Source organism: Miniopterus natalensis, chromosome 4 (assembly GCF_054644295.1).
Source record: "Miniopterus natalensis isolate mMinNat1 chromosome 4, mMinNat1.hap1, whole genome shotgun sequence".
Taxonomy (NCBI): Eukaryota; Metazoa; Chordata; class Mammalia; order Chiroptera; family Miniopteridae; genus Miniopterus; species Miniopterus natalensis.
In genome coordinates, this window is record NC_142084.1 from 10,747,340 (window position 1) to 10,774,394 (window position 27,055).

A 27,055-nucleotide genomic window follows, 5' to 3' on the forward strand; every position below is an offset into this window, starting at 1 on the left:
CTTAATTTGTGAATGAATGAATGAATGGAAAGATAGAAAGATTATAGTCTTGTTTCTTAACTAAGAGATAAAATGCACCGAGTTTTCACTTCAGGTCCTAGTCTGTTTCCTGAGATAAAAGGGGAACCGACTAAGCACCTCAGCAGAGTGCACCGTATACACCATATCAAGGAATCATGTCGAACACTTTTGTCTTGTTCAGTGGATCCAGCAAATTGAAGGAGCGGAGGCTGCCCTGCACCAGAAAATGATGGAATTGGAAAGTGACATGGTGAGTACAAACATGAGGTATCATAAAAGCGAAGACAGACTGACCAGGCAAATGGAAAATGGCTATTTTCTATCAGTTTTATGTGGCAGTGATGAAAGTCTGTACCACTCCCATTATTTTGTGTACAGGCTGTGGAACAAAATCCCCAGAAGTATCCGACAGTTTCCAGTTGTACTCTCCAAAACAATCATGTTGTATTTTTGTAACATTTTTTCCAAAACTAATGCTGAAGAAAATCCAGTTAGGAGTTTTCTCTCAGGTTAAATAATTTTAACGTGTTTATCATTCTAGCAAAAATTACAGAAATGATGGGTGTAACTGATTTTAAAAATCTCCGAGCCACTTCCCACCCATTAGGATGGATACTAGCAAGAAAACAAACAGACAGAACATAACAAGCGTTGGTGAGAATGTGGAAAAGTTGGCACCCTGTGCACTGCTGATGGGAATGTAAAATGGGCGGTGTGCAGCCACTGTGGAAAACAGTATGCCAGTTGTGCAGAACAGTTCCGAACACAATTACCGCATGACCCAGCAAGATTACCTTGGGTATATACACAAAGTCATTGAAAGCTGGGTCTCGAAGATATATTCGTACACCTGTGTTCAAAGCACACTGTCCACAATAGCTTAAATGCAGAAGCAACCCAGCGTCTATCAATGGATGCATGGCTGAGCCAATGTGGTCATACACACGGTGGAATATTAATCACCCTGTAAAAAGGAAGGAAAACCTGACACATGCTGTGATGTGGCTGAACCTTGAGGACATTATGCTGGGTGAAATAAGCCAGTCACCAAAGACAAATACTTTACGATTCCACTTATAAGGGCACCTAGAGTGGTCAGACTCATAGAGACAGAAAGTAGAACGGTAGCAGTCAGGGGCTAAGGGGAGGAGGAAATGGGGAGTTTTTGTTTAATGGATGTAAAGTTTTAATTTTGCAAGACGAAAAGAGTTCCGGAGGCTGGTTGCGTAACAGCCTGAATATACTGAACACTAGTGAACTGTACACTTAAACATGGTGAAGATGGCAAATTTTACATTGTGTGTATTTTACCATAATTAATTGTATTTTTAAATTTCCGAGCCTAGGAATTGGCTATTATTAACTTACAGCAATACATAATAGAATTTTATAACCGTACTGTCATTAATGTTGTTATTACTAAAAAAAAAAAAAAGGTAGTGATTCCTATCAGGTTAGAGGATCCTGTAATAAGAGCTACTTGCATTTATATAGCATGTGACAGATTAGAGACCATTTGTTTATATTGTACAGAGCATTTATATTTTATCATGAGCTTAGGTTCTAAAGGTTCTAAAGTCAAAGCACATAACAAGAACTGTTTTTATTGAAAATACCCTGGAAAACTCTTCAAATGCACAAATATTAATTAGACACTCAACCTGTACCGGGCACTGTTCTAGGCACTGGAGCTCAGAGGTAGGCAAGTCACCAGCAAAATTCCTCACGCAGATGGCTATGTACCGAAAGCAGTTATCCACACAAAGACATAACTGACTGTACTTGGGGCTGTATTACACACAAAGATGTGTTTTTAAATGCTCATGGCAAATTGCACACAATATGAGAGGCACACAGAAGCGGAGGACTGCAGGGGAGCGTCAGAGTTAAGTCTCTGGCTCGCGCTGGCCTTGCGGCAGGAGGAGACTCATCAAGGGCCACCGTGCTGGTGGGTGGAATCCCCACCACTCCCTGAATTCTTACCTATCTCTGTATTTGCTAATCAGACACAGGCGACTTCGGATGAGTTTTTCCTTATACGGCTCTGCGATATCGCATTTCATAACATTCTTACAAAAGTACACTGTCATAATATATTTGCACAGATATACTTAATAGTTAACATGGATCTTGTCGAAAGCTATCCTGGCTCACATACTCTGGGATTGGCGTAAAAATCCTCTAAAGCATTCCATTCGGAGTGTTCATTATGTCTTTTGTGCTTCTTTCCATTGATTTTCACGTTGTCTGTGTGAGACGATGGAAGTTGAACTATTTCCCTAACAGACAGAATCGATGACCCTACAAATACCAGTGATTTGTCTTGTGATGGAATTCGAGAAAACGCTGATCAATACAATTATATATCACTTTCTGGTTAACTAAGCTGACTCTATTTATCAACTTGGCCCTTTTTTATAGGAACAGTTCTGCAAAATCAAAGGCTATCTGGAGGAAGAACTGGACTACAGAAAACAAGCTCTCGACCAAGCATATATGGTAGGTACAGCAAGCAACCAAGACACCCCAAGTGTTTACATCATATGCTGTGGAAGAAAGCACCCTGTTTAATTGGTCGTGCCAGGTACTCACAATATGCAATGGTTTATTTATTCAATAGCTTTCAGTTCTTATTTTAGAAAATATATCTCTAGCTCTTTGCTGTTACAATATTCTTGTAACACTTAATAAATATTTAATTATACTTTAAAAATTTTTAATTAAATGTGTATCATTATATAATATTTTAATGAAAGACAGACTGCATGTCAGTGTAGATTCAACAGAAAATTAATTAAATCCAATTGGGAACCTAATCTAGTGACAGAGTAATAAAGTCTTTAATGTTTGTTATATACATCTTTCAAGAGTTTTTTTATTTTTATTTTTTATTTTAGTTTTTTTTGGGGGAGAGGGAAAAAGGAGAGGCAGAGAGAGAAAAACATCTCTCGGTTGCTTCCCATACGCACCCCGATCGGGGTTCAGACCCACAGCCTGAGTATGCGCCCCGACTGGAATTGAACCCGAGACCTTTTGGTGTACAGGACGACCCTCCAACCAACTGGACCACACTGACCAGGGCTGTTATATACATTTTTAATTCAATTATATCTCACAACAACCCTATGAGATATAGATGATATTATTCCTGCATTATATGAGGACACGAAGGCTTAGAGAGTAAAGGAACTCTGCCCAAACTGGATCAAAAGTTAGATCTGCCTGCAGACAGTGTGGCCTTAACTGCCACAGTCCAGGCCGTATCCGTAAGAGGGGCCGTGCCTCTCTCTCTCCCGCAGATCATGCTGATTGAGGAGCGCACTTGACCCGTTCCCCTGGGCAAAAGTCATAATAAGCAATTCCTTGGATTGGGCTACAGCTTGCATTTCTCCTGTCCACACACGGCCCCGGCCCCATTAATTCACAACAATGACTCGAGAGAAACAGCAAACTGAGAAGAAGAGCATTTCAAGGAGTTGCTTGTGGTGGTTTTTATAGTGCTTCCCTGGACACGGCCTGCATCACTTTTGGGAAAAGAGTGAAGGACTTAGTTTCTGCTTGTAACAAAGATGAACTGATATTTCCCCCAAATGAGTAAGAGGCTCCGAGCATTACTTAATGGGGAAAGGAGAGAATGAATCACTCGCTAGAGAAAAAAGGAAACCATTCTTCCCCTCCCTTCCCACCCTTTACCCTTGCCTCTACCTGTGCGTGAAAGATTGAGCTCTTGCCCGGCCGGGGTGGCTCGGCGTTGAGCATCGACCTGGGATCCAGGAGATCGAGGTTCGATTCCCGGTCAGGGCACATGCCCGGGTTGCGGGCTCCATCCCCAGCAGGGGACATGCGGGAGGCAGCCGATCAGTGACTCTCATCATTGATGTTTCTCTCTCTCTCTCTCCTTTTCTCTCTCTCTGAAATCAATTTTAAAAATATATATTAAAAAAAAAAGATTGAGCTGTGTGTCTGTGTGCCCCATCACTGAGTACTCGTTCAGATAACAATATTAAACTTTAAAAAGATGAGATCTGCATAGGCCAGGACAAGAGCTAGGAAAACATCCCTCACCAGGGCATGTCCATTTACCTGTCAGCGTCACAGGGAGCAAGGTTGTAGATTTTGGTGACTGTGTGTGAAACATGTTTTAAAAACAAAACCTGGGATGTAAGAAAGAGTAGACGCTTCATCTAAAAAAGAAAAGACTCGAGAGGCATTTTTATAGCTAGAGTCACTGTAAATCTCAGAGTTATAATTAAGAAACAGACCAATTCCAGAGATTCTAGGCCATTTTTAGAACATATTTTCTGATTATTATCTTAAGAAAAAATGTGGAGATTGTAAAGCTATTTTCAGGTACAGAGGTGTGTCATGTGGAAGAGATGTGGCATTTTGTGCATGAAATTTATCTCTGATTTCAGGTATTTTATTCCAGCTATGACCACTTTTCAATACTTGTTTCTAAAAGTATGGCCACCATAATAGATGGCTTTGAAAATCTGAAGGGCTGTCAAATGGAAGAGCAAACAGACTTATTTTCAGCTCCATTTGAAAATAGACGGATATACAGTTATTATAACAAAGTAAAACTTTCTAAAAATGAAAGTTGTCCAAGGAAACGAACAAATTTCTCACCATCCAAGAAGTTAACATATTGGCCAAATGACTCTTAGGGAATCCTGTAAAGGGGATTATCGGAAGGGTAGCTAGTCTGGATAAGCTATGAAATTATTTTATCGCTGTGATCCTGTAAGACTAACATAATACATCCCTTCCCTTACACACACCCATGTATACACTCACATGCCGCCCAGAAATGCTAAGACCCAGAGTTAGACTTCTCTAATTTTATTTGCCAGAGAATCCAGGAGCTAGAAGCTACTTTGTACAATGCTCTGCAGCAAGAAACTGTTATCAAGTTTGGTGAATTATTAAGTGAGAAACAGCAAGAGGAGCTGAGGACTGCTGTGGAAAAGTTGCGGCGGCAGATGCTGAGGAAGAGCAGAGAGTACGACTGTCAGATCCTTCAGGAAAGGATGGAGCTCCTGCAGCAGGCGCATCAGGTGAGCACTGAGCGGCTTCTGCGTAGGGCTGGGACTGCCAGACGGGACTTAGTACTGATTACACTGCTGAGTGCGGGTAAGGAGAAGCCCTGGAGCCAGAGGCTATTTTCAGAGTGAAATAAATGACTATTGTTTTCTACCTACGTGCAGATGAGAGAGGACTGTTTTGCAATGAACCCATCTTAAGAAAATTGGCGTTTGAGAAGCATTGCAGATTGCTACTATTTTTTGCAACTGCTTTGTCATAAAATACCCTTTGAATCTCCTGGAGCCTGATCATCTCTGTGATGCAAAAAGGCAGGACTTTCTCTAGGACAGGAATGATGCTTTCCTCCTGTCACCCGGGCCCTCCCAGCCCTAGCCTGGCCAAACAATCTGAATTGTAAAAGAACACAAGGGCCTTTCTCTTCATTCCCAGAACAAACAGCAACAGCAACAAAGCTTGGAAGCTGCCACTCACTCCCTGGCATTTGCTATAGGTCAGCAAATAAACTAAGGGCTCTGCTTACATCATTTCATTTAATCGTCACAAGAGCCCACTAAGGAAAGTATCCTTAATATCCCAATTTAGGAGATAATGGCTCTGAAACAAGAGTGCTTCAACGACTTGCCCAAGATGACGCAGGGTCAGCAGCAGAACCAGGATTACCACCCAGGTCCACCTGACTCCAAGGCCCGGGCACATAACCACTTCTGCACGATGCTGACTTATGCAGCTTGAACCCTGTATGATTTATATGATTCAAACTAGATACCCGATATTCATTTATAGCCAAATTCTTCATCCAACTTTTAGTTCGTGTCATTGCTTGGCAGGTAAGGAATAGGTTAAAAGCAGGGTCCATAAAAATTCCAGAATTGGAAGTGGCAGGCCATAGTATTTGGTACTCAGGAGCTGTAACAAGCTACTGGTACAAAATCCAGATGGGCTAAGCAAGAAGTAAGAACCGTGTGGTCGTCTGAGATCAAAGCAAGCGGAAAAGGAACGGGGGTTATTCGATAACACCAACGAGAACAGAGTGTGGGCAGCTTGACACTTAGCACACTTCAGGTGCAGCCAGGAGCTTTGTGGATCTCTAGAGGCCGACAGACCCCCCAGGTTAACAGGGAGCTCTGAAGCCACCTGCCCAGGGGATGACAAACACATGCGTGTTTGTTTCAATGCCCCTTCAGAGTCCGTCCGAAAGGTTTGGGTTTTGACCCAGGAGAGAGTTTGTAAAGCCTTTAATGATAGACTCTGTGGCATCGTTACGTTACCGCAGGCATCCTTTCCTTTTACCGGAGAATGGAAGCACCTTCTGCATGAATTTCTTATGCCCTGAAGCCTTTAATTCATTTCAACAAGTCAGGAGTTGTGTCATGGAACCACAGAAGTGTTTGTTTTTAAAATGGACAAATTGTTATCTAAGTTTATTTGTGATTAAAACTTTGTCATCTCTTTTTAAGTCTCTTTTTAATCAGCTCAGGTACTTCACTCACAAAAGCGATGGTTAATGTGTTTTGTGTTAAATTATCCAGCCTGAGCCGAGAGGTACATTACATTTCTAAGCCTCAGAGAGTTCCACCGACACTTTTTATTTCCAAAACAAGTGTTCGTTAGGATATTTCTTTTCCAGTAATTCTTTACTCTCTCAGTCAGTAGCTTTGATTTGAGAGAATTATTGCAGAAGGCAATGGCTAGCATTTGTTATGTGTAAGTATAAAATCCAGTCTAAATTCTAGAGTATATCACGGGCCATTCGTTGGACATTTCCATTTGACTGCTTCCCAGTGAAGTCATGTGAAATATACCTTTTCATTCTAATCCCGACTTCTCCCTTTTGTCCTCATCGGCCCGTGTTGAGCAGTAGCATCACTATGACCCAAAGCACCCAGGCGTCTTGGTCCTTTGTCTCCAATAGTTAATGTGGCCCTACGTCCAACTGGCGTTTCCCCTGAAATATTTTTGAAGCTGGCCCATTTTGTCCACACGCCTTATCCCAGGCGTATGCAAGACCTTTTATTACAGCTTCCAGGTGCTGCCACATGTCCTCGGAGATAACCTAACGCCATCATCGATGGCATTTCCTAGATGTTATATACCGTGCTAGACACAGAGAATTCACCGCGGACCCTGCCTTTACAGAGCTCACGATCTATATAGATGAAGACAGAGGAGATTAACACAAAGAAAAATAATTTTGATATCTTGTCTTAAGTGGCGTAGCAACATCCTATGCAGTGTGCCATGGAGACCCAGTTGTCAGGAAGACTTCTCGCTCGCCTCTCTCCATTCATCATGGATATCATTGCAGATTCTTCTCACATTTTTAAAAAAATATGTCTTTATTGATTAGAGAGAGAGAGAGAGAGAAACATTGATGTGAAAAGCATGGATTGGTTGCTTCCCACATGCACCCCAACCGGGCATTAAACCTGCAACCCGGGCATGTGCCCTGACTAGAAATCGAACTGGTGACCTTTTTGGTCCGCTGAACAATGCTCATCAGCGGGGCCGCACACTGGCCAGGGTTCTTCTCGCCTTTCTCCGTGGTATGTTCTTCCTCAAAAGCCTCCCTGATCCCAATGTCCACTGGAGCCTAGTCCTATGCGGGTCTCTCCAGGTCCTTCACTAGCTCGCTACCTCTCCCCCAAAAAACCTGATTTGAAAGAATCTCCAGAGCATACCTTTCTCTTACCCAGGCAGAACTCTTCCTGGGGCCACCGGGGCCACGTCTTCCCACCTCCAAGCCTTCCATTTCCATGAGTGCTCACCCTGAAATGCCCTTCACATACCCAAATGCTCTAACTTTTCTAGTCCTACTTTTAAGATCCACCTCCTTCAGGTTGCGCTCTCTCATGAAAATAATGGGCCACATACTACTGAAAAAAAATCAGCTTTTCATACTTTGTTATACACTCACTCAAAACCATTTATCGAGGGCCTGCTTGTGCCGGGTGCTGGGAATGTGTCGGCCGACAAAGACATAAAGGTCGCTCTCCCCTTTCCTCCCGTGCAGAGGGACAAAACAATAACACAAATGAGCGACGGCCGAGGCAGTTTCAGGGAGTGGCAATATGAAGAGAATTACACAGCATGTGTGTGTGAGAGAGAGAGTTTGGGAGTAGGATTGGCCACTTTAGACGGGCTGGTCGGACAAGGCCTCTCTGAAGACATCTAGAACCGAAGGGACCAGATACTTGGCCAGGCGGCCCAGAAGATAGGGACAGCGGGGGCTGTGCGTCTGTTGTGGGGGCGTTTGAATATTCAGGGGACAGCGAGGAGGCCAGCGTGGCCGGAGCACACAGAGCCAAGGGGAGGCTGGTGTGAGGTGAGGTTGGCGAGGTGAGGCAGGGCTGGATCATGAAGGGCCTGGAAGGAGTTTGGGTTTTACTCCGAGTACAACCCCGTTAGCTCTCCCGTCTTCCCCTTAAAACTCGGGGAACAGCGTGAGAGTTTCACATTATAACAGTTGGCAGTGGCCGCCGTGGATGGATCGGACTGGGCAGGACTGGACGCAGGAGGGGCCGGCAGTCAGCTGTCACACCAGCCCTGATGAGGGACAGCAGTGACATGGTGACCCGGGAGCAGAGCAGACTAAAAGGACGTAGGCAGGAAAGGGATCCGTTTCCAACCCTGCAGCATTCCCCGCGGGGTTGGATGCCAAGCGGGCAGGAAGAAGGCAGTGCCCGCAGCACGAAGCGTGCGGCACCCGCGTGGCGAACGGACTCGTGTAACACATGCGTCCGGCGGCCTGTCCGTGCCGAACCCGGCACGCGGTGCTGGGCGTGGGTGCTGGCGCGGTGCGTGGCCTCACCGCTGGCTGCCTCTCCTGCTTAACTTGGTTTTCCCTGTGTTTCCGATGTCGTCTCCCCGTCTGGACGTGGTGGTTTGGGGAGGCCGGGAACTAACTGGTGGCTCATCTGAATTCTCCGTTGCCTCCAGCACAGACCTGAGCAGTAAGAAGCTGCCCAGCAGGCACAGACCAGATGCTGCAGTGACCCCGCATGTCCCCGATTATATGGATATAAACTTGGCTCCGTGTCCAGGGGCTACACCAAGGAATTATCTGCACCCTCAGAGTGGAAATGTCCAGCAGCTCTGTCCTTTTGCTGTGTAGTTTTGGAGCAAGCGCAACACTATAGAAATAACGCGCATCACACCCACAGACACCCACTGTGGGCATTCCAGTCCCGCTCCCTTCTCCGGCGCTCATTGCCGTGTCATTTCAGCGTCGGCCTTGACAAGCTGTCTGGCAGACACACCGCCCTCTCCTACACAGCCACAGCCCCTTTCCTTTAAAGCAGGACTGCTCAGGCTCGGCACCACCAACATGTTGGACCAGGGATTCTTTATGGTGGGGGCTGGCCTACTGTCGTAGGGTATTTAGCAGCACCGCTGGCCTCTGCCCATGGGACGCTTGTTGCAGACACCAACACCTCCCACTGTGACCCGTGATCACAGGTGATTTAAAAAAAAAAAAAAAAAATCTAGACAACTAGATATACTAAAAGAACAAAATTCTACAGTTTAAATTAGCTAACTTTTAGAATGTACAGACATTGCCAAGAGTCTGCCGGGGGCAAAATCATCCCCAGGTGAAAACCTCTATTTTAGAGAAAGGGAAATACGATTTCCAGGTTCAAGCGTTCTTTGTCCTAGCTCCCCTTGTTCTTCTCCGCCTTGCATTATGAAAACCCCTCTTTCCTGTTATCCCCCCATTTGGCGCCCAGGGTTTTCCTCTCAGACTCCAGTTCTCCGTTCGCTCGTTACATCCCACAGAGGCATGAAATAGCGAGCCTGCACTGTGGGACCACGTGCCCTGCACATGAGAGGCCTTTGGATGGTCAGGTAGAAACCAGGAGAGTTGTCACTTGCAAATAATTCCCTATCTAATGTTGATTTCCAATCTGCGCTGTTTAAATTACTGGGATTTTATTGTATACTTGACAGACAAGTTCAAAAACAGTCCCGGAACGTTTTTGTCTTCCCGAATATTTGTGCTGTGTTCCTTGTTTGTGTTTTCCCCGATGTATCCGTTCCCTCCCTGAAAGTTTCATGGAAGTGTAATCCCTACTGTGTAGTGTGAGGACTGGCCAGTCGTGTTTTGTGAGGAAATTCCCCCCGGCAACAGAGCTAAAATATGGTCAAAAAGGAAGGTTAGCAAATTGCAACGGGCTTGTTTATATTTACGTTCTAGCTTTAGCCATTTTTTACTGTCCTAACAAACCACCAAGTATCTTAATCCAGGTGGTTGATGACGAAGCATGTTTCTTGCTCACTAGCTCTGATCACACTGCTGTGTCCGCTAGGATGCACATTCCCGCAGGCACATCCCACCACCAAAGCCGGTCCCGTGGCCAATCCCGAGGACAGCGGGGTGGGGACTGTGTCTCTCTCACGGGGAAGGGGTGAGCAGGGATAGGCCCAGTAGGGAGCGATAGCAAATATTTTTAAATATAATCAATGACAATGAGTTTTCCACCAGAAGTCAGGTAACTTGAAAAATGCAACAATACATACAGAAAAACGTATATGTGATGTTTCCAGCTACTAATACTAATGGTAATGTTTTCTATAGGAAGTTGACCGTTTTAGGTCGATGAACAATCCTTTCGTTCAACCTAAGGCCCACTAATGCTTTCCCTTTTTCTTCATTCTACAGAGAATTCGCGACTTAGAAGATAAAACAGACATCCAGAAAAGACAGATAAAGGACTTAGAAGAAAAGGTATGTGTTAAGTTCAACATCTGTTTTAATTTTATTTTGTAATCAGAAATTAATGCCAGTTTCTCACCATGTGACCGTTTCTGTCCCCCCAGTTACTGTGTACTTTACGTAGGCAGGTGTAGTAGGCCCAGACACCACCTCCGGTCAGGCACCAGGATTGCAGCGCAGGTTCCGCCTTCAGTAACCTAGCCTGGGCATTTTCGCCTTTTGTGTTGATTCCCATTCTTTTCTGTAAGTGTTTTCTTTCCTCAGTTTCCCCTTCATCACCTTTATTTCCTTTTCAGAAGTTTGTTTTGAGTTTTGTTACTCTTTCTTTTTTTAATATTTTTAGCACCTTAAAAAAAACCACACACACACATTATTATTCATAAAAAGCCCTATGTTCCTGATTCTGCGGTTTCACACTTGAGAAAGGAATTCAGAAATTTGGATTGGCTGACGTGTGATAATTACGCCTTTGCCTCATGTCCTCCTGCCGTTCCTGCCAGTGATCTGAAGGGGTCACTGCTTCTTCCAGATGAGCCGGCACTTCTTCGGGGGTAGAGCATCGTCCTTCTTAAAGCAGCGTTTGCAGATGTGTGTGTGCTGGGAGATGTGTGTGGTGCTAAGCAAGCGGCAGCGAGGGAAACATTCTGGCACAACGGAAATTATCCTGCCCATGGTGCCGGGAGTGCCCTGCTGGGAACACAGCAAAGATGGCAAGAGGGCCTCCTGGGGGCCCAAGTCGGATTGACTGGAAGTAGCTGCCTGATCCCTGTGTTGCAAAGTAATATGGTTGTTTTGCTGTGTTTTCCATAGTCACCCAAAAAGAAAATAGCAGATGATCTGTCATTTCTGAGCAATGGTTAGAATCTGGTTCATGCCAAATGGCTTTGGTAGTTGTCCACATATGTGAGATCGGATGGAGCCGGTGGGGCCGTTAGCCGGCCATCGGCGCGGGGATTGTTATGTAGGCCGGGCCTCGGGTGCTTATTTGACCTTGGTAAGTGATTTCACTGCCAGTGTCTAAGCCATGTTTATAAAATAGGAGTCATAACGCTTGCCTTCACCTCTCCTCCATGACAAGCTAATGACATCCCTTATGTGAACATTAGAAAACACTAAGAAAATGTAAGTCAAATTTAAAAGTATAATTTTTTTTAAATTTCCAAACGTAAAGTAACTTTACGGATTTTAAATGTGAACTTTCCTCATTTCAGAAGTGTGCTATCAGGTCCTGCAGAATTGAATGAGACAAAGTTAAACCAAGGACTTGGTCTAATTTCCCAAGTGTCCGGCAGGAAGGCCTGCAGGAGGCAGGGATTTCCCTACAGGATTCCCTGGTTGTCAACCAGTTTCCTCCTTTTTGAATGGCGAGGTTTTGGCTCTAATCACTCTCTCTGCGAATCCTCACACCGTCCTGGGGTGGCTCAAGGACAAAGCCACAGTTAAGACAGTTCTGCCTGAGAAACGTTAGTTCAGTTCAACCAAGGAAAACAAACACAGGATTTTTTTTTTTTTATACATATATATATCTACTAATGTCACCACCCTGGCCATTGTCTTACTAAACTAAATCCCATGGAAATGCTGGAAGGAGGGAGAGAAAGATTATGCTTAGTTCCGAATCCCACGTAACTTTTCATTTCACAGGCCTGACCTTCCTAAACATTTATGAGAATGAAATATTATACTTAACAGAAAATATAGATTCCTTCAAAGCAACATCTCCCACATATAGTAGTAAATTAGCCACTTTAAAACGACCCGGTTGGTTTCTGATTAGAGCTTGGATGAGCGATGAGCGACTTCTATCCTGTTTACTTGGCCTCAGCTCTCCTGGTCTGCGCGCCTAGTCAAAAGGCCGAAGGTCGCTGTCAGAGATGGTCTCCATGCTTTCCCCTGGGACCTGCACGTCCGCACAGGGTACATGAAATACTCCTGCTTGGTGCCTTGTCCCATGCACACAGTTACCATGAATCGGGCGATAACAACCAACGGCAGAGTTGCCCAAAATGTGCAGCGTTTCACCATTTCCCGAGCACTTCCGCTCCCGTCATCTCTCTTGATTCTCAGAACCGTCCTGTGATCCAGACACAGTGAACCTCACGATCCCCTTTTATACGGATCACAAAGCAATAGCTCGGAGAGTGAACAGCTTCCCCAGACTGTGTAACCAGCCCACGGCCGCGGGCGCAGAGGCCTGCCCGCCGCACTGCGCCGACGGAGGATCTCGGGCCAGACCCAGGGCCGGGCGTCTCCTGGCTCACGCCCAGGGAGGTGGTGCCCACAGGGGACCTCCTGGGTACATGGGAGCCTCCCCTCGCTCTCCCGCTCCGTCTCCACCTCCCGCAGGGGCCGCCATACCCCTGTCCACCTTTAAGGAATGAAGTAGAAGGACAGTTGCTGCATCTTAGGCTGATAGAGTGGTGGCCGATACGCGGCTCTTGGCTCCACATTTACGACGTGCTCCTACGGTTTTGCCATAGCGAAGCGAGAGCCTCCTCAGCAGGGGCGCTACAGGAAACATGCCAACGGCGCGCCCAGCCTGAGGGTGCCACCCATGCCTTGCCAGACGCCGTGTGCAGCAGGGTGCTCCCGAAAAGTGAGGGCGAGGCAACGACCTCCTGCCTCTGTAAGAGCAGATCGCCCGAGAAGCCGGTATTTGAAAACACCGGCCTGACCTGTGACCTTTCAGAACTGGCACAGAGTTGGTCAGGCACCAGGGCTGCGCAAGACCTGGTGGTCGGTCAGGCATCTGCTTCTCTAGGGGAGATGCGTGGTGAACAGAAACAAACCAGGCTTCGTTTAACGCTTGGAAGTCTAAGGACGCGAGGTCTGTCCCAGAGGCTCTCCGGGCTGGAACAGCGTCGCGTGTGCATTGCCCAGGTGCCCGCCGCTGGGTGTGTAGGCAGATTTCACAGCAGGCCGGCCACGCAGACTCCCCCGCACAGGACGGTCCCAGGGTGCACCCGGTGCCCTGCTGCAGTCGCTGATAGTGTCCCGCTCCCTCTCTGGGGTATCCCGCTGCGGATCGTTTATCATACGTTTACCCTATCATATGTTACTAGTCTTCCTGCTGTGTCTTTATCCTAAAACCTAACACATCAACCGGACAAGGACAGCGTTGAGCGATTTAAGTGTGTGCCCTAGATCCGGTTTTGTGTTTTCGAAATGACCTCCCATATATTAAGAATGGAGACCACGTAGAACAGAGTAGGACTCCGGAGGCCTAAGCGCTAAACTTCCCTACGCCGTGAAATTATGAGACGTTAGTCTATTGATTCCCTGCCTGTGCTTTTTCTGTCTTACTTAGAAAATGAGGGGCGGGGCTGATGATCCGTAAGGCCCCTCAGAACTCTAAAAGGTGTGGGTCCCTGTTAGTGGAACACTGGTCAGTTGTTCATTGCGTTGCTTTGCCAGCAGGCAAATAAAAGGTACGTTTTGGGAAACGGAAGGGACGTGGTGTTATGTGAGAAGCGATCAGCCGAGCCGCGGGCAACGCCAAGGTTTTGCACAAGCCGTGGGCAACGCCAAGGTTTCTCACGAGCCGCGGGCAAAGCCGGGGTTGTGCACGAGCCGCGCGGCGCTGCAGGAATCCCGAGGTGCATAATCTTCTTCTCTTTCCTCTGCAGTTTCTGTTTCTGTTCTTGTTCTTCTCTCTCGCCTTTATTCTGTGGCCTTGATGTCAAGGTGCCTCTTCAAGGTAAGATTCCGTTTAATTCTCAAAACGTGGTTGGTCGGTACATGCATGTAGTCACTGTGCCCGTGGTTTTGTTTTTTTTTTAAAAAAACACACACACTTGGTTTGATCGGCTTCAATGCCATAAGATAAGAAACGGGTCCAACCCATGCGAGTGTTTTTTGGAGAAATAAAACAACTATGACGTATAGTGAGAATTGAGAATTTTTTTCCCCTAATGAACAGTTTTGCTTTGGGAAGTCACAGTGTCTCCGGGTTTCAGTGTTCTCATCATAATCACTCTACAGAGCCAGCTGCTTCTCTTTCTGCAAAAGGAAGAAATGTATTGTCAGTGCCTTTTCCAGATCCAACATGCTGATTTCTGTGAATCCTAACAAGCTAAGAATGATTGATTTTATTTTTTTTTAACCTTTTGTCTCCATCTCTCTTCATCAGAACTCAGGGAAGTGAAACTGGATCTTGGGTTTTCAAATAAGATTATTATTTTAACGTCAATTTAGAAGAGAGAAAAAAAGTCTTATTATTACTAAATTAAGTCCGTGTCTCACAAAGACACGTATAAATAACCCTAGACGAGGATTCCCAGTGCCATTCAAAATAAAGATTCCGTGGCCTTCCTGTGACTCAGCGAAGCAGATTACTAGACGTGAAGGTGAGATAGATGGTGGGAGCGTTAGGGGGCAAGGATTCGTCTATACCTGTAACAAGCACATCAGGTGATTCTGATGTCCACCCAGGTACGGAAACAACAAATCTCAACACAGTGCCGTCACTTAAACAGGAGACAGGGCTGGCTGCTCTTCTAAATCCATTTATCACCGTCTGTGCCAACTGTGCTTGTCCCATTCAGTTAACTCATCAGGGGCCGTTCCTGGACCTCATCGTATTTAACATTTTCTACAGCCAGTTGGAAGGTGGGAGAGACACACTTTCTCTCCCGTGGGCATCGGCCCTGCCGCCTGCGGGCGGAGCACACGCAGAAGGGCTTCGGCCTGTACAGGGAGGGGCTCCGCAGATATGTGCAGGGGGCCGTGTCATCACAGAACCCACTCTCTGGCTTTATTCCTTCCAAAATCTCTTTTTTTCAGACTGACTATAAATACCCTCTGTCTGACCCGCAGGGCATTAGGCTTGCAGCACATCATGACGACGACTGCGCCTCTCCAGTTGAATGAAAATAGCTTAAGTGAAATGGGTGGGATTCTCTAAGAAAGGCACCAAAACGGCCAGAGCGTCCGAAAACAAACAACTCTCCCCACAAAGAACAATAAATAAACAGGGCAAATACAGCTCATGAGACACGAGCACCGTGTGGGGCTTTAGGAAGGAAAAGCCCGGCTTCGTAAATAAATACTCACTCGCTGGGAGAGGCGCAGGTTTGAACACTGACCTCAGTCGCGGCCAACACTTATGCGGCAGGTGTTGTGTGAAGCTGGATACGTGAATCCTCACAAAACTCCCTATAAAGCAGGGGTTGCTCCAGGGTCCACTTGCGGCCACCCCACTGCCTCACAAGTGAAGGGGCGTTTCTCTCGCATTCCGAGCACCGCTGATGTTCATACATATCAGCAGCCAGAGGCACCCTCCCCAGCATGTGCAGTATCCTTACTCGCTGGGTTTCGAAATTACAGCTCCCGCCTCTCTCTACCTTTTCCCATTTTTTTGTAATTCCTTGAGGGAGGTACAAGATTCCCATCGCTTTTCCTCCAGACCAGCACGTAATGGACACTTCGTGTCCGTTGAATAAAAAGCATTATTAATAATAATAGAACAAATTAATGTGACAGTGCATCTGGGTGGTACGAAATATGCACAGGAAACTGGCTGAGTAGCTGAGAGTGTACAGCCTTAGAGTTAAACAGACTACTAAGTTTGAATCCTGCCATTTACTATCTATGTCATGGTAGGGTTTAATCTACCTGAGATTAGGTTTTCTGTTCCATAAAATATATTACCTACAGAATGATGTTATGTTAAAAGAATTCAGTAGTCAGCAACTTTTAGCTATTATTTTTAAAAAAAACAAACACATTTACTGAGTTTGCAAATGTCTAAATTTGAAATTATAACCTCTGGTATTGCCAAGCGGCTTACCACTTAAACCAAAACAAGTAGTTGCCTTTGCATCTCGTCTTTTCAGGGCATAATCTGGATTTAATGATACAAGGGAATAAGACATTACTGGAAACTGATTCATGCTACTTTTATCTCCAAAGCGGGCGAGAGGGGTTGAGGGGACGTGAGGAAGAAAAATGCTTGGCTTGTTGGCAGGTAGTAAAAGCATACTGCAAATAATCATAAAAATATTCTCCTACTAAATTAATAATTTATATTCTGCTCTTAAACCCAAGACTAATTTAAATTATGTATAAAGAAACCCTCCTTAAAATGGAGGGACTCGTGCTTCGTTTCTTTTAGCAATTACCTAAGTCATTTTTGTCAGCGATGATGTAAAAGCCGCCGAAGGCCTCCCAGAAGGCACCCTTACTGCTCTCAGTGGTTCCCGGCTAAATCATTCATTCCAGGGATTACATTGGGATTTTTTTACCTTAAGCAAGGGAACCACAGTAGTTTCAGGAGCTAGCATCTTCCCATGCATTCTGCATGTTTATTCCAAATAAATAGTGTACCACTAATTCTCTCACATTAGTTATACAAAGGAAAGAAAAAACGAGAAGAGTACAGAAGTAGCCAGCACCAGGCTATGCTATATTCTGGCTACACTGACTCATCCTATGATAGAAGAGGAGTGATTAGTAGAGAAATACAGCAGCGGCTTGCGCATGACGAAGTCGGAGACCAGGCAGGGAAGAGGGGACCAGGATTCTTCACCCACATATTCTAGTCTAATTTTTTTAAAAATTTCTTTCAATGACAATTTACATTCAGTACTATTCTGTATTAGTTTCAGGTATACAGCCTAGTGGTTAGACAATCATACGCTACAAAGTGTCCCTCTCCCGCCCCCCTCCCCATATTTCCAGTACCCACCTGGCACCATACATAGTTAATACAAAATTATTCACTATATTCGCTGTGCTGTAGTCTGGTTCATTTTTAATGATTCTTCTCTAGTGTCAACTGTGGAGTTTTGATCTTGATAGCTCAATATTTTCACTGCTTGCCTAGCAGCATAGAACATGTTAAAAGGCACCTGACACCGTATTAGTATGAAAAAAACAACAAACTTAACAAAAAGTAAGTACTATATCATAAAAACAGCCACATTCAATTAGTTACAGATTCTCCATTAAAATATGCAAGTGTTTATTTATTGTTGCATTTAGGGTTTATCAGTCCCTGCTCCCACCGAAGCCTGTGGGCAGCCTGTGGAAAACACGTGGCAACATGACCAGTCTCTGCTATATTTGTGTTTAGAATAGGACAGTTCTGCTCCTTATTTTTACATTGGTAAAAGAAGTCTATAAGATGAGTCATTTGGTTTACCAGCTGCCCAGTCCTTTCTCTCTGTAAATGTACCCATTAGCCTGTATCCAGTCACTGCAATTATTTCCCTGTCGCATACATTGGGCTGTTACTAAAGCACAGAGCAGGGCTTAGCTGTATCCACCTTTGCATCGTCAGTGTCGCCAGCAGCGCCTTACTTGTACTTGACACTGAATGCATTTTAAATTGCCAGGACTGAAGGCAGACGGATACATGAAGAGAGAGCTGGGTGATGAATGGGAAAGGTTTGCGACACATCAGAGCAGAGCCCTGGGTAGCCCAGGAATGGGATACCAAGATGACTGTCCGACTTGCTCTTTATATGTCATTTGGGGAATAAGTTGAAGACGGAGTGAACAAAGGAAAGAAACACAAACACATTCTCCCCCAATTCCACAGTGGGGAGCCCTATTAACTGGGTGCAGTGCTTCTCCAGACCCCCGTCTTAGAACTCATTCTCCACACAGCAGCCAGGTGAGTTTTAGGAAACACAAATCTGACCATGCCTTCTTCCTAGGAGAGCAGCACCGTTAGGTCATATCCCAGTTCCTTCCCGCGACTGACAAAGCCCTGCCTGGTCTAACTGCAGACAATCACTCAGGCTTCCTGTCACTCCATGATGTCCCCTGATGAGCCACGATGCCCCGCCTGCCAGCACAAGGCCTTGCCATGCTGTCCTGTGCACAGAACATGTTCCCTCCTGCTTTATTTAGTAAATACCTACTCATCCTTCAGATCTATTCACCTATGCTTCCCTATAGGGAAGTCCTCCTTGATTTCACTTCTGGCTAAATTTTATATGCATTCATGAAGGCAGGGACCATACATGTTTTCTTCATGCTTGTATCCCAGCTATCTAGACAGTGCCTAGCACATAGCTGTCAACTAATAAATGCTTTTTTATTTTTTTATTTTTAAATATATATTGATTTCAGAGAGAGGAAGGGAGAGGGAGAGAGATAGAAACATCAATGATGAGAGAGTCATTGATCAGCTACCTCCTGCACACCCTGACTGGGGATTGAGCCTGCAACCAGGGCATGTGCCCTGACTGGGAATCAAACCGTGATCTCCTGAGTCCTAGGATGATGCTCAACCGCTAAGCTATTCCCGGCCCGGCAATAAATGCTTTTTTATAAGGATACTGATGATATCACTAACAGGAAGAGAGCATCCTGTTTTGCATTTGGAAAAGTACATTTTATATCCACTATTTTATTTAATACATACAACAACCCTGCAAAATAGACTCTATTATACTTCTCCAAATATTAATTTCCTAACATAAAAAATTGGCAGATAATGACATGTATTCCTCTTCTGAGGATTAAGTGATATTATATATGCAAAGCAACCAGTATGTTACCTGACGTCTGGAAAGGCTCATTGAAGGTCAAGTTCCTAGCACATCGTACCCAGCGTTGTATCTTGCATCACGCATTCCAAGATGTGTCCGTCTCCCTGACCACGTTTCCCACACCGCCATCCACTGGTTAATATCCATGTGTCCTTCCCATCTCAGGGTAAAATCAGGGATTCGGGGAAGCCTCCCCTGATCCTCCAGCTCCAATTAAATTTTATTCAGTATTATCTGCCTTCCTCAGTAGGATTCTCAGAAACCAATTACCGAACAATCCTCGAGGTCAGTTTCCTCTTCTGTAAAACATAGGTAATAATCACAGCTCCCATTTAAGGAGCACTTTACTATATGATAAGTTGTGTATGGAGGCTGACTAAATGAAAGGTGCCAGGAATGGCCCCGGGGGTCCCGACCGTGGAACTGGAGATGACCTTCGCTGAGGCATGGAAACCATGGTCATGGTTTTTAGTTATTTGTGGTAACTAGACAGTAGGAGTTAGCTACACTTGTTAATTAATATCCCTCTAAATATGTGTCCATAAAGGACTGAAAGAAACTTCTAGCAGTTAGAAAACTCTAGAGAATAGTGGACATAAATAGCCTTTTAGTTGATCTCCATGAATATCTGCGAAGTGTCTTCTGTGGACCAGGCAGAGAGGTAGGTCCTTGGATACCCGAGTCCCAGGTCAGCAGTGACTGTCTGGTTGACTTAGGCTCAGAAAGGATGGCTGCCCTGAGGTTCTGTGATATCCAGAAAGGCCCTCTAACTCAAAGATGAATTTATATCCTATACTGCTTTAGTTATAGCGTACGGACCTTTAGCTCATTGAGTGTTGCTGGTCATCAGTGGTGACCTGCAGGGTAACACTTCAGTTATTCCAAATGTCAGTTTGAGTAAGTCTGGCTTGCTGTCGAAATCATGCTCAATTTTACAGATGCTCAATTTGTAGAAATTTAACATTTTGGGAGACTGCCTTTAAATCCTTTTGTTTATTATTATTATTATTTTAAATATATCTTTATTGATTTCAGAAAGAAGACAGGAGAGGGAGAGAGAGAGACAGAAACATCAATGATGAGAGAGTCATTGATCGAGCCCACAACCCGGGCATGTGCCCGATCTCCTGGATCCTAGGTCGACCCTCAACCGCTGAGCCATGCCCATCCCGGCATTATTATTATTTTTTAATCCCCACCTGAAGATATGTTTATTGATTTTAGAGAGAAGAAGGGAGAGAGAAACATCAACGAGAGAGAGAAACATCAATCAGTTGCCTCCCCTCTGCATCCTGACCAGGGATCGAACCCTCAGCCTTTTGGTGTACACTCCAACCAACTGGGCCACCCAGCCAGGGCAAGCCCATTTTTTTTAAAAAACCAACATGGTTTTACTCAAATGGACGTTCCCAACAGACATGAAAAACAGAAATTACACATGTGTGCTTTGAAATTTAGGATTTCTCTCTGAGAATATGTAAGTGGAATGTTTGCAAATAAAAGACTTTTATATTTACCTATTTATTTTAAATATACAAACACACACATACACATACCTTAAAGGGTCTTTTATGCACATTCAGATCAGCTCTCTTATTTACCAGGGAATATGGGGATATTATAGTCGTCACCTGTTGTTTAGGGATCTGGTCCCAGTGGGGTGTAAATATGAACATAATCTATTTGTCTCAAAACATAGCTTAAGCTCAGGGTCCGTCTTGTCCTCTCCCATCCTTTAGTTAAGTCTTAGGTTGGTTTCCAAAATGTTTAGTCACTTTCAGTTCTTAGAAGTCTAGCTCAGTTTAAAACTTCCCTCTCAGGCTCTGTTTAATCTCATTTCTTCCCTGTGCCCAGTGGTGGAGGCTCACGGCCTGGCTCTGAGAGGTCTCTTTCCCTTCCTTCCCCCAGGCTGGGCTCCCCTGGAGGCAGGGCCGAGCGGGAGGGACAGGGGGACACGCCTCTCCACTCCAGTGGCAGGGTCATGGCTCTCTCCCTGGTGGCCAGTGCTGGTCCTCTGGATATTACCGACCAGGTCTCAATGTCTTTCTGTTTTACTTATTTATTGTTTTTAATCTTCACCTGAGGATTTTTTTTTTTTTTATTGCTTTTCAGAGAGTGGAAGGGAGAGAGAGAGAGGGAGACAGAGAAACATCAATGTGAGAGAGACACATCAATTGGTTGCCTCCCGCACACGCCCTGACCAGGGCCACGCCTGCAACCGGGGTACATGCCCTTGGCTGGAGTCAAACCCTGGACTCTCCAGCCTGCAGGCCGGCGCCCTAACCACTGAGCCAAACCGGCCAGGGCTCAATGTCTTTTGGAAGAGAGATGATGGAAGACCGACCTTCTGGGGGACATATGCATGAGTCCCTCAGAAGCTGTGCAGGGCATTCATTCCCTCCCGATTGTGGGCCAAGCTCTTCCACTGCCACTCTGATGCCACCATTGGTGGTACCAGCCACAACTCCTTGCTGGGGAGGAAGCTACCCACCATCCGCCTCCGTTTCTCTGCGCGGATTTCTCAAGCACTGCCCTGTGCTTGAACAGTAGCCTGTGAGGCTCCTTTGCACGGGCACTGCCCGCCTCTAACTCTGCCCTCTGGTGCCCCCTCCCGCCCACCGTGTGCTCCCCTCTCAGCCCCGGCCCTTCTCACTGCAGGATCTCCTCTGGGCTCTATCGCTCTTCCATCCCAGTCTAATCTAGTCTTTTGGAACAGACAAAGCGGCTCTGAAAACACGAATTCTAAATATCTCTGACTTGAGAATTTGTTTGAGTCTTTAGTTTGCCTCTGTCTGAGTGCCTCCCGTTCCACCGCTTCGGGTCTTGGTCACCATTCCTGGGCACCAGTAAAATCCTGCTGCACAGTTAGTATCTTCGTTACATAGATGGGGAAATTGAGGCTCAGGGAAGTTCAATAGCTTGTCCTTGGATAGACATACAGTGAGAACATGGGGATCTCATTTTCTCCATCCGTGTCATTCAGACTCCGAAGGCCATGACCTAATGCGGCACATAGCAGTACAGCCTCTGGCCATTGCCAACTTTTCTTGGAGGAAAACACTATGTCCTAAGCGCCTACCCAAGTGAAACACAGACACGTGGCTTTAAAGAGGAACAGGCCAGGAGTCCTGACTGGCATAGCCCGGGGAGGAACCTTTTCAGGGGCATCTCTCGGGTCAACCGAGAAGCCTGTGGGACAGACTTCATAGGGAATCCTCGGGTCAGGACTTAGGGTGGAGGCCACCTGCCATTGCATACAGTTGTTGGGGAGGAAGTGTGGCATCAAACTAAGTCTCTGAAAGGCATGGACAGACCCGCTTTTAAAATAATATCTTAAATTAATATTTGGGGGCATGATGAATTGGGCTGCTTTGGGCCTCAGGAAGGCCCCAGAGGAAAAGGTAACAATAATATCAAATGTTTCAGGCCACTTACCCTGAGGCAAGAACTGTTCATTGCTTTAGATGTTGCAACAACCCTTGAAACACATACTCCTACTTCCTCATTGAAAATTAATGTAAATAGCCCGGCCAGTGTGGCTCGGTGGTTGAGCATCGACCCAGGAGATCCCGGTTCAATTCCCGGTCAGGGCACATGCCCGGGTTGCAGGCTCGATCCCCAGTCGGGGGGCATGCAGGAGGCAGCCGATCAATGACTCTCATCACTGATGTTTCTCTCCCTCCCTCTCCTCCTCTCTCTGAAATCAGTAGACAAATAAAATTAAAAAATTAATGTAATTAAGCTTAGATACTTTCTTTATGGACCTTGCACAAGATCATACAACTCAGAGATGGTAAAGAATACTTTTTTTATTTTCCTTTAAAAAAAAGCATTTTGAGATTTTCTTCTGTTTCAGCTATCGACAGGAATGGTGATTAAGGAATATTCCCTCTGTTTTACAGAGTAACCGAAAACACGGATGAGACCCCGGAAAGACAAATGCTTCTAAACCTTCAGAGATGGCAGGAATGTTTACAGCCGCGAGGGGAGAGCAACAGCTGAGGACTTCCCTGTAGCCAGGACTACAACTGTGTCTTTCAAAGCCATTATTCAAGGTTTCTTACTTGACAGTTCCTACGTGACCCTGGTGGAAATCTACAATATATGCTGCATTTACTGAAACGTGTATATGTCAAGCCAGAAGAAAATAACTATAAACATATATTGTGTAAAGGAAGAAAAAAAATCAGCAGTGGAAGCAGCTTCGGCAGATCATGCAAAGATGTGTCTTGGGCATGGAACCAAAGTTACAAAAAAACATTCTCCCCCTGCTGTGCAGGGGCAGTCATTTTAATCTAACACCACACCCCATGGAAACTCTAGTCCTGAAATAAACATCATTTTAAAAAAAAAAAAAGCAAAATAAACCAGGGCGGGTGGGAATGAAGCACGAGGAATACCTATGAGGAGCTATTTACAATAAAATGTTTCCTTTGAAAAGTCTGGTTTCTTACTACAGGGATTTGCTTTTCTGTCTTTATTATTGTTTAAAACTCAGGAACAGAGACGTCTGCCGTGCCAGTGGGAAGAACAGCGCCCTCGGTCGGTGTTTCTGCAGAAGGTGGAGCGGGGGGAGTGCAGCCCGTGGGTGACAGATGAGCCCGCCGTGGGGCACGGCGACCCGACCGGGCGAAAATGCCACCAGAGACAGAAGCCGCTCTGATGCTTCCTTGGCCTCCTGTCGCGTCTGTCTTGCTGCACGAACAAGGGACTGAGCTCATTCGTCCTGAAAATGACGAAGCCAATGCTCTAGATGAGGCCCCCCGACTTCGTTCTGTTTCTAAGCCCAACATCTCCAGGGAGCGCGGGCCAGAGAGCATCTCTGAGTCTCTCGGTTTCCAAAATACTGGTTTTCAAACGGCTGCTTAAAATGGCCTGCAAATAAATGTCATATGTTTTAAGTAAAAAAAAAAAAAAAAACCACCATAGAGGCGATAAGAAAACTTCTGCCAACTGTTGAGTTTGCCACAGGGATGTGAATATTAAACTAAATTATGACTATTTTTGTATACGTCCTGATACGCCTCGAGGACTTGGGTCTCTTGTCACTTAAACGGATATCATGGTGTGTGTCTTTTTTTCCCCAGAGAGCTGACAGCGACAGGATAGCTCTACCTTTTTATATAGAAGCAACATTTATGTTACCGACAAAGGTCGTTTTCTACCGGCGACAATAAAAGGACTGGTACTCTTCCTGAGTTCCGGAATACCTAGTCTGGGGTTCAGGTTTGAGAGCGAATAAATGTTCCCGAAGAGCTGATTTTACACCTCATTTACTGTAGATAACGAAGCAGCCTCAGTTTTTCAAATCGTCAAGGTGGCACTTACAGGGCTAGAAGTCCCGCGCGGGGCGCCAGAAGCCTGTGAAGTGCCACCCGCGTCTTCCCGCGCAGGGCGTGTCCCGCTCCTGGGTGCAGCGCTGGCGTTTCCTGAGCCGGCGCGGCCCCTGGGGACCGCACAGGAAAAGCTCGAACGCTGGGGCCCGCTTTTTGTTTTTATATCGCCTGCCGACACAGGTGTCTCTGGCCCAGTCACTTAACCTCTCTGTGCCTCAGTTTCCTCATCTGCAAAATGAGGTTAAAAATGCTTTTTCATAAAGTTTCTTGTTTGCAATTCTGGAACAAGAGGTGCTTACAGGAGCACACAGTGCTTTGTAATTATTCTGACTGCTTGACTATCAGGCTCTCTCGCACCCTTGGCAGAAACGGGGTCCCCTGTGGAACGACGTAGCGCTTCAGTCGGGCCGAGCCTGAGTGCCGCCCCCTGGAGCCTGCTGTCCAACGCCTGGGACATTCTAGCAATAAAGCCCGAGAGATCCAGAGCCAGGGCCCGTAATAACCTGCAGCAAACAGATCATCTCATGCTTTTGAGCAAGACGGAAGAATGTGTCTCGGTGGCGGGGATCTCCTGGCCCTCCCGTGCGCACCCACGCCCTAGCGCACAACCCCGCGCTTCCGTGGGAGAGCCGATCCTAAAATGAGGGCCTGGGGTGGACCAAGAGCATCACATCACCTGGCCGCCCCTTTCGTTTGGGGGCAAGGCCCAGCGATGCGCTCTCTGGGGAACATACAGAAATAACTGCTCCCGAGGTCTTGGTTCAGTTGGGTAAGTTTCAGGTCCATTATGCATAGTAGGCTTGCTGTGCAGGCATCGGGACAGGGTGCCACCGCGGCCTGTGACCCGACGCTTCCAAGCCTCGGAGCGTGTGGGAGAAGATACGTTACCCTTCCCTGTCCTCAGCGTTTCCCTTTCGTTGCTCTTCGTTGCCATTCCAGGGCCCATCCGAGCGAATTCGTGCCCCATCTCCTCCAGCAACCCTGCTTTCCTGCTCTTCATCCGGCTTCCCCCGCCAAGAAATGTGTGTATCCAAGCACTGGCTGTGGTTTAAAGGGTTAGAAACGTTTGTAAAAGTAGGGTGGCCCAACCATAGACGTTAGCTGCCCTAAATCACCGCTTCACACACACCCACAAATCACACAGGAGCAATGACGGCGAGGGTGACCATGGCGCAGCTTTAGACGTGTTTAGGGCAGATGTTGCTTAAGAGCCAGGAGATGAGCAGGTTTCTCTAGATTTTAGGCTGCAATGTGATATTTTTACCTAGCCTTACTCATGATCCTCAAAATTATTATTGGGTAAGGCCAAATATTTTTATAGGTGCATCTCTGTTTTCCATTTCAACAGTTATAAAAAAAAAAAACACATGAGCAAAATTGCACATGTCTGTTCTGGATCCGTGGAATGGACCGTTTCTAAGTGAATGCGGCTCCTGTATACGATGCTCAGTAAAAAGAGTGTCTCATTGATGACCAAGAGGTTTGCTGTGGCTCCAGTCCCCACAGAGGGCAGGCGATCCTCACTCGGATCTTTAATTTCTGCATCTTAACCATCCTGCCGCATTCGGCCAGTGGGTCAGCCCTCAGAACAGCACTCTTCAGGGTTCATTTACATAATTTTTCTGAAAATATCCATCTCTTGGAAAATAAAGATAACCAACAATATTTAAAAAAAATAGTTTGAGATAAAATGAAAGCCCCAATTTAGTAGAGTTATTCAAGACAGGAAAAATTTGATGATGGGGGGAACGGAAGGCTATATTTGGCTATCATTCTAGAAAGCACCTTTTACTAAATTAACTTTTTTTTAATGCCACCCAAGTTTTATTTTTTGGAAACTAGAATTTGCTGAAAATAAGTATAAGATCCCTCCTAACCTACATCATGTGAGTGAAATGATTGCCAGTAGTGAGATTTGGGGGGTGGAAGAATACATCCTGCTTGGTCTTCTCAGAGGCCAGATGAGGGGGGGCTCCTGGGTCATCGCTGGGGTAGGAGGGGGGCATTCGGTCTCCACCAGGAAGAGAGGAAATAAAGTAATGTTTGCTACAGTGCTTCGCTTCAACTCACTGTGTTTTCCATTTAAAATAAACCTCTGGCAAACTTCCTTTCTGCCTACTTATTGTCAACTTTGTCTGTAAAACCTCTGTGTAATTTATATACGTTCAATGCCTTCGACGTAACTCATGAGATTCTTGTTTTCAAGAGAAGCAAGTCTTTTAAACCTGCCTAGGTTTTTATGGACACTGTAAAGATAATACCCATCAGTTCTGTGTTGATGTTTAAATAATTGGGTCACGTGTGTTATGTTACATGAAAATAGGTGGAGAGCATAGATATTTTATTTTTAAAATATTCCATTGCATTTTTTTTCGATCTGTCAGAGAGTGGCACAGAAAAATATATATACATATATATATATATATATATGGAATGAGTTCAAT

At 45.6% G+C, this 27,055-nt stretch overlaps 1 protein-coding gene across 1 annotated transcript in view; it reads left to right on the forward strand.

Moving 5' to 3' along the window:
* The window catches only part of JAKMIP2 (janus kinase and microtubule interacting protein 2), a 148,896-nt gene extending 125,159 nt beyond the window's left edge, over positions 1-23,737 (forward strand). Inside the window, exons 17-22 of the mRNA XM_087816282.1 lie at positions 203-271; positions 2,443-2,520; positions 4,875-5,078; positions 10,724-10,789; positions 14,404-14,474; positions 23,178-23,737. Of these exons, the coding sequence (XP_087672408.1) occupies positions 203-271; positions 2,443-2,520; positions 4,875-5,078; positions 10,724-10,789; positions 14,404-14,454 (468 nt within the window). The 3' untranslated portion in view covers positions 14,455-14,474; positions 23,178-23,737. The remainder of the gene's footprint in view (positions 1-202; positions 272-2,442; positions 2,521-4,874; positions 5,079-10,723; positions 10,790-14,403; positions 14,475-23,177) is intronic.
* Positions 23,738-27,055: the final 3,318 nt, after the last annotated feature.